Source organism: Otolemur garnettii, unplaced genomic scaffold (assembly GCF_000181295.1).
Source record: "Otolemur garnettii isolate 467f Iridium unplaced genomic scaffold, OtoGar3 scaffold00013, whole genome shotgun sequence".
NCBI classification, from domain to species: domain Eukaryota; kingdom Metazoa; phylum Chordata; class Mammalia; order Primates; family Galagidae; genus Otolemur; species Otolemur garnettii.
This window is the reverse complement of record NW_003852408.1, coordinates 27,829,602-27,837,933: the sequence shown is the minus strand read 5'-3', so window position 1 is coordinate 27,837,933 and position 8,332 is coordinate 27,829,602. Positions and strand designations below refer to the sequence as shown.

Sequence of the window (8,332 nt, the reverse complement as noted above, 5' to 3'; positions counted from 1 at the left end):
AAAAAAAAAAAAAAAAAAAACTGTTTTTACTTTCTGGTCCTATTGTGGCTTTCACAAAATATCACAGGATTAGATATATTTTTTAAAAGTTAAAGGATTAGATGTATTTTTTTTATTTTTTTGAGACAGAGTCTTACTTTGTCACCCTCAGTAGAGTGCTGTGTCTTCACAGCTCACAGCAACCTCAAACTTTTGGGTTTAAGCAATTCCCTTGCCTCAGCCTCCTAAGTACCTTGGACTACAGGCACCTGCCACAACGCTCAGCTTTTTTTTTTTTTTAGAGACAAGGTCTTGCTCTGGCTCAGGCTGATCTCGATCTCATGAGCTCAAGCAATCCACCCACCTTGGCCTCCCAGAATCCTAGGATTACAGGCATCAGCCACCTCACTCGGCCAGATTAGATGTATTTTTTTAAAGTTAGAACCAAAGGGAAATTTCTATAAATTATAACTGATTTTCCCATTTAACTATTCCTATATGAGCTATATGATCATTTCTATACTATCTATATTTTTATATTCCTATATGATCTATATTTACTTTCTATTCCTATACAATCTGTATTTTTTACTTTATATTTATGTCAGTATAGCCAGGGAAAAGGAAAGACTATATATAAGCCACTGGCTGTTTTAAATTATTGCCACTTTTTGAAATCTACATTTCTACTTAACAGCAGAATAGTGGAATAGAAGGTGATGGGTTTCAGAAGTTCCCAGTATGCCATCCACACATGTTACATAATTCCTTCCCTGCATTTCATTTGTTTTTTTTTTTGTTTTTTTTTTTGAGACAGTGTCTTACTTGTTGCCTCGGTAGAGTGCTATGGCATCATAGCTCACAGTAACCTCAATCTCTTGGGCTCAGGAGATTCTCTTGCTTTAGCCTCTGGAGTATCTGGGACTATAGGTACCTGCCACAATACCCAGCTTTCCTGCATTTTAAATTAAATGATTAAATGCTTCAATAGAGTAAAATGCTATATATCACAGCATTCATCTTTGTTTAAAGAAATAGAAGTTTCCAGTAATTTGTACTTTAAAAATATGAGTAGAACCAGCTACTAAACCTATTTTATTTTATAGGGAATTAGTGATGGTATTCCACTATTAAAGGCCATTGTCCCCAAAAATCAGTCTCGTTCGTTTATGTCTCAAGGCAGCCCTGAGTTATTGGTAAGTTGATTTTTACCTTTTTCACATGGCCATGTCTATATCCATTACAACTTAACCACCAAAAGCCATTTTTGAAAATAACAGTGAAATGTTTTGTTGAATTAATTTGACCAGTACAAAAGCAAAAATAATTTACCTGGCATTATTTTAAGTAGTTACTATAATTCTAAGGTTTGTCTGGAAGAACAAATACATGAAAAGAACCAGAAAATGTATATAAGAAAAATAAAGCTGTAACAATAATAATGAGAAATAATAGAGAATTTATTAAGGAGTACATAAAAGGCAATTAAGGGAGTGTTTTATTATTTAATCCATCTGGTTTTTATTTAATATGTCTAGCAGTCCTGTGAGAGGGGCACTATTATTATTACTCTTCTACAGATAAGAAATTAAAACTCAGAGAAGTCATTTGACTAAAGTCACAGATCTAGCAAGTAAGGGTTCTGGGACCTTGGCACATGGACCAAACCTAGGTCTGTCTTATCTACTTTTGTTATTTAGAAATGATAAAAATGGAATATAACACAGTAAACAGGAGATATTCCGGAATTGGCCCTGTTTTTATAATGCACATTAAGCATCTGGTTATTCTGTGCTGCTTTCTTTAATCTTTCATTTAGTTTGAGTCTTCATATGTTCTTTTCCAGATAACAATCAGTATGAATTATGTTATTGGAACCCATGGATGGCTGCCTTATGATCGAAACATTTCTAATTACTTTACATTCATCAGGGATCAAACTGTGACAAATCCAAAGTAAGTAATTGGTTATCTAAACCAAAATAGCTACAGTATGTATCTTATTGCTTCCAAAATACTAGATTAACTGATTTGTGTCATTTTTAAATATGGGTTGAAATGGGGATTTTTCTCTACTTCCTTCTATCTTTCCCTCCCATCTATCTTCCCCACGTTTTTTGTTGTCCCCCCTCCCCCAGGTAGAGTGTCTTTCTGTTGCCCAGGTTAGAGTACCCTGGTGTCCGGGTAGCTCACGGAAACCTCGAACTCCTGAGTTCAAGCAATCCTCCTGCCTTAGCCTCCTAAGCAGCTGGGACTACTTGTCATGATGCCCTGCTAATTTTTTATTTTAGGTGGAGATCGGATCTCACTTTTGCTGAGACTGATCTCAAACTCCTGAGCTCAGGTGATCCTCACACCTCACCCAGAGTGCTAGGATTACAGGTTTGAGCCGTCACACACAAAGCCTTTTCTTTTAAGAGAGAATGTTGCTCTGTTGGGTAGGCTTTTCCTTACCACTTTTCAAGTTATGTCCTGACTTTATATTAGCTGGGCTGAGCAACCGGTGCCTGTAGTCTCTGCTATTCAAGAAGGCAGAGGCAGGAGGATCACTTGAGCCCAGAAGTTCAAGGCTGCAGTGAGCTGCTCGTGCCAGTACACTCCAGCCTAGGTGACAGAACAAGACCCTGCCTATAAAAAAGTTTTAAAATAAAAATAAATAAGAATTGAGAATCTGCATTAGTTAATTTTTTCTCAGTCTCTAAAAGTTACATTCTAACTTCAGATGATGTATCCCTTACTTTGAGTTGTCTTACTATGTGTTTGCTGATTTTTTTTTCCTAGTTAAATCACAACCAATGTTGTTTTGAGGCTCAAATGATATTATATATTTGAAAACTGTTTAAAATGATGTAATTGTTATTGTATTTTCTTGTCTGTTTCAACTGTAAACTCCATGAGATTAAGAGCTATATCTTTTTTTCCTTCTTGTCTCACATATGACTTAGTATTGTTGTGTTTTACGTGAAGCATACTCTCAGCAAATTAATAATGAATAATAAAGTTTTAGAGCTAGAATGTCAGATTTAGCCCTCATTTTCTGTACATACACTAAAATTGAGTAAAGCTTCACTCACTAGAAGTTGAGAAAATGTGCGTGTTTGCTTTGGTTGGAATTGTAAGTATTGTTAGATACACATTCATCTGCCTGATTTATCTCCTGTATATCACTTTTAGTAAGAGAATCCCTATTTCTGATTTTTCTCATCCTGACATATCTTATCTTTCTTTATACTTTGAGGCTACCATTCACAGAATTGCCAATTTTATTTATTTTTTATTTTTTATTTTTTTTGAGACAGAGCCTCAAGCTGTTCCCCTGGGTAGAGTGCCGTAGCATTACAGCTCACAGCAACCTCCAACTCCTGGGCTCAAGCGAGTCTCCTGCCTCTGCCTCCCAAGTAGCTGGGACCACAGGCGCCCGCCACAACGCCTGGCCATTTTTTGGTTGCAGCCGTCATTGTTGTTTGGCAGGTCCAGGCTGGGGATTCGAACCCGCCACCTTAGGTGTACGTGGCTGGCGCCTTAGCCGGTTGAGCTATAGGTGCCGAGCCGCCAATTTTATTAAAAAGGCCTTGAAAGCCAAGATTTGAATTTCTTTCACACTTTTATCAATCTCAACCTAACTTTATGGTTAATTCTTGATGCTATTTGTTATATGTATTTTTATTTAATGAAAAATATGAGTAAAGGCTTGGCGCCCATAGCTCAGTGGTTAGGGCGCTGGCCACATACACTGGGGCTGGCAGGTTTGAATGTGGCCTGGGCCTGCTAAACAACGACAGCAACAACAAAATAGCCAGGTGTTGTGGGAGACACCTGTAGTCCCAGCTACTTGGGAGGCTGAGAAAAGAGAATCGCTTAAGCCCAAGAGTTTGAAGTTACTGTGAGCTGTGACACTACAGCACTCTACTGAGGGTGACATAGTAAGACTCTGTTTTAAAAAATATATATATATATTTATATACATGTGTGTCAATATATGTATATATATGCATAAAGTAGGATTAATGTATTTTCTGAAAGTCTTTAGCATTTTAAATAGCACATTTGGGACTTTTATTTCTTTTTCAGAGATATTAAAAAATAGGTGCTATTGGACTAAATGACCTTTTAAGTCATTTAAATGACTAAACAATATTTAATTGTTTTTACAGAACTCAACGTAGTATGAATGGTCCTTTTGCTCCAGGACTGGAAGTTACTTCTAAGCTATTTGTAGTATCACATGATGCAAAGTTGCTCTTCAGTGCTGGACATTGGGATAATAGCATTCAAGTGATGTCACTTACAAAAGGCAAAATTATCTCACACAATATCAGACACATGGGTAAGCATTAACTACCCCCCACAAAATTCAATATTTTCTGTTTTTTCCAACTGTAAAAGTAGTATGTACTCCTTTTAAAAAGCTTTTAATTTTACCTTTGAAGTGGAATGGAAGTTTTGGTAGTGTTGTATTTTATAAATACACAGGAATGTCTCATGTGTTTTGGGTATACAGCTTCATAGTTTCTAAAAGATGTTAGACTAAGTCTGTTTTAAAAATTGGCTAATAGAAATAATTTTAAGACAAAATAGTGGCTCGGTGCCTGTGGCTCAAGTGGGTAAGGCGCCAGCCACATACACCTAAGGTGGTGGGTTTGCATCCAGCCCAGGCTGCTAAAACAACAATGACAGCTGCAACCAAAAAATAGCCAGGCATTGTGGTGGGTGCCTGTGGTCCCAGCTACTTGGGAGGCTGAGGTAGGAGACTTGCTTGAGCCCAGGAGTTGGAAGTTGCTGTGAGCTGTGATGCCACAGCACTCTACCCAGGGGAATAGCTTGAGGCTCTGTCTCAAAAAAAAAAGAAAAGACAAAATAGTAATAAATGCTATTGCCATTAACTGCTCTATTACTATGTTGACAACAAGACATAAGATTGTTAAAATTGTTTAATGTAGTTTAATCTGATATTTCTTAATGTCTCAGTCTTTAATATATGGATGAAACATTGAGTAGACTTTTTACTAATAAACATGGTAGGGACTCAGCGCCTGTGGCTCAAGTGGCTAAGGCACCAGCCACATACACCTAAGGTGGCAGATTCGAATCCACCCGGGCCGCCAAACAACAATGATGGCTGCAACCAAAAAATAGTCAGGTGTTGTGGTGGGCACCTGTGGTCCCAGCTACTTGGGAGGCTGAGGCAGGAGACTCGCTTGAGCCCAGGAGTTGGAGGTTGCTGTAAGCTGTGATGCCACAGCACTCTACCCAGGGGGACAGCTTGAGGCTCTGTCTAAAAAAAAAAAAGAATAAACTTGGTAGGGAAGAATATGGAGCCTGCTGCTACTTCTGTACCAGTGACTCCTGAGATGTCACTTAATTCAGCTGTTGGTAGTTTAGGAAATATTTTATACTGTGAATTTATGTTATAACATACACTGTTTTTCTTAAGGATACATATTCAGTCAGATTGTAATTCTCAATGGGAATAGAAGGTGAATGTAGATAAAAGACCATAATTAACTGGAAAAATTACCCAGGTGCAGTGGCAACTGCCTGTAGTCTTAGCCACTTGGGAGGCTGAGGCATGAGGCTTGCGGTGAGCTATGATAACACCATTGTACTCTAACCTGGGTGACAGAATGAGATCCTGTCATAAATAAATAAATAACTGGAGGTTCGTCTCAACCTATCAAACCTCCTCCCAAAATGTTGATGAACACGCCTTGCATGGAAGATCTACTCGTGAAGCTCGAAGAAGTGAGGTCTCCAAAGAGAGCTCCCCGAGGGTTATGTTGATACTACTCCTTTCCCAAGTCACTCTTTCCAAATATTTTCCAGCACCATCCCTACATTTCTTCCTTTTGGAGTAACTGATTTAGTAATGGTTTGAAAATTAGCAAAAATTGTCCTTGAAGTTCTGTTCTCTAGCAAAACCAAACCATTTTATTTTTTCCTTTTTCCTATAGATATTGTGACTTGCTTAGCTACAGATTACTGTGGAATGCATTTGATTTCTGGTTCCAGAGATACTACATGTATGATATGGCAAATAACACAACAGGTAGTCACACATTTTTAAATGTTCTTGGTTTAGATCAGAAATTGACCCTGAGAAATACTCGAGAGGGATTATACTGGGGAAATGAATTTTTCTCTGCCAGAGAATGACTGAGCTGCTTTGTCTTTCTTTACTTCCCTGTATTCTCTCTTCACTTTGGTTTATTGTCTGATTCATTGCCTTTTTTTCTGTTACTTTCCAAAATCTCTTCCTTGCAAATCTCACATAGGAAAATAGCAATTTTTTTATTGTTTTGTTAGCATAATAATATTCCTACCTGAGTAGAAGGCCATTTATGTCAGCATAAGTTATTACATAAGCCACTTTTACCCATTTAACTGGATTTATTCCTAGACACCTCATTCTTTTAAACCTACCTTTTTTATGTCCCCACCAAAATGTTTTTATTTTAGTACTTTAATACTTGGTAAAGTAGATCCCCCTCTCACTGTGTTAACTTTATAAAAACTGTTCTCAGCTCTTCTTCTATAGACATTTATTCTTCCATGTGAATTTTAAAAATGGTTTAACTATAGTCTCCTTAAAAAAATCCATTTTAGGCTCGGTACCTGTGGCTCAAGTGGCTAAGGCGCCAGCCACATACACCTAAGGTGGCGGGTTTGAATCCCGCCTGGGCCCGCCAAACAACAATGATGGCTGCAACCAAAAAATAGCTGGGCGTTGTGGCGGGCGCCTGTGGTCCCAGCTACTTGGGAGGCGGAGGCAGGAGACTCGCTTGAGCCCAGGAGTTGGAGGTTGCTGTGAGCTGTAATGCCATGGCACTCTACCCAGGGGGACAGCTTGAGGCTCTGTCTCCAAAAAAAAAAAATCCATTTTAGTCTTTTTGAAATTATATTTAGTTTATATATTAATTTGATAACTTTTTATCATTATTTATGTCCAGAAATAGGAAATGTCCTTTCATGTTTGTTTCAGGTCTTTTTTTTTTTTTTTTAAGAGACAGAGTCTTACGTAGTCGCCCTCAGTAGAGTGCTGTGGTATCACAGCTCACAGCAACCTCTAGCTCTTGGGCTTAGGCAATCTTTTGCCTCAGCCTCCTGAGTACCTGGAATGACAGGTGCCTGCCACAACACCCGGCTATTTTTTGTTATAATTTGGCCGGGGCTGGGTTTGAACCCGCCACCCTTGGTATATGGGGCTGGTGCCCTACTCACTGAGCTATAGGCACCGCCTTTTTATTTATTTTTGAGACAGTCTCACTATGTCACCCTTGGTAGAGTTCTGTGGCATCACAGCTCACAGCAACCTCAAACTCTTGGGCTCAAGCGATTCTCTTGCCCCAGCGTCCCAAGTAGCTGGGAGTACAGGTGCCCACCACAACGCCCAGTTGTTTTTTTGTTGCAATTGTCACTGTTGTTTAGCTGGCACAGGCTATGTTTGAACTCGCCAGCCTCGGTGTATGTGGCTGACGCTGCTACAGGTGCCAAGCTGCTAAAAAATTTTTTAAAACTTTGTTTTATTTAGGTCCTATAGCTTGTTATATTTACTTCTATTTATTACATGTTTTTAATATTGTTGTGGATTTTTTACCATTTTCATTTCTAATTGATTGTGGCCAGTATAAAGAAACACTATACAGTGATCTGATTCATTTCTGCACAATTATCTTACAGCCAATTACTTTATAAAATCCTCTTACCCCAGCTATCATGGTTATGAGAAACTTCTTAGATTTTCTGAATATAAGGTGAATATATAATCATGTGATCTGAAAACAGAATGATTTCATTTATCTTTTCTAATATACAAATTATTTCATTTTCTCATCATATTATATTATTAGCTAGTACAGTAAGGTAAGAAAATTATAGTGGGCATTCCTACCTTAATATCTGATTTTGATGAAAATGCCTTCACTCTTTTGACTGTTAGTATAGTGTTTGCTATTGAGTTTCTCTGGTGGTATTTTTCACATTCTAAGTAGTTAGCTTCTTTCCATTTTTTCTCCCTTTTGGTAACTTTTTATGAACTTGCAAACTTTCAAATAAGTATCAAATATAGTATTTTTTTTATCATTTGTGTTAGTGTTCTCTCAGTATTTCCTCCTTCAGCATCTTTTTTTCCCCTGAACTATTTAAAAGTTGAAGACATTATGTACCTCTACTCCTTATACTCGTGTGTACTCTCTAAGAATAATCATGTATATAACCACAGTGTGATTAAAAAAAATCAGAATATTTAACATTTGTACAATATCATTATCTAATCCACAGACCATGTACTAATTTTATCAATATTTCCAGTAATATTGTGTTTCTGCAGAAAGTTTTTTTTTTTTTTTTTTTTTTT

The 8,332-nt window shown here is 37.6% G+C and overlaps 1 protein-coding gene across 7 annotated transcripts in view; it reads left to right on the top strand.

Moving 5' to 3' along the window:
• The window catches only part of NBEAL1 (neurobeachin like 1), a 223,551-nt gene that overhangs the window by 192,529 nt on the left and 22,690 nt on the right, over positions 1 to 8,332 (top strand). For all 7 annotated transcript variants that reach the window (XM_012802289.2, XM_023510403.1, XM_023510402.1 and 4 more), the window contains 4 exons: positions 1,086 to 1,175; positions 1,826 to 1,935; positions 4,134 to 4,306; positions 5,931 to 6,025. In XM_012802289.2, coding sequence (XP_012657743.2) covers positions 1,086 to 1,175; positions 1,826 to 1,935; positions 4,134 to 4,306; positions 5,931 to 6,025 — 468 coding nt within the window. The remainder of the gene's footprint in view (positions 1 to 1,085; positions 1,176 to 1,825; positions 1,936 to 4,133; positions 4,307 to 5,930; positions 6,026 to 8,332) is intronic.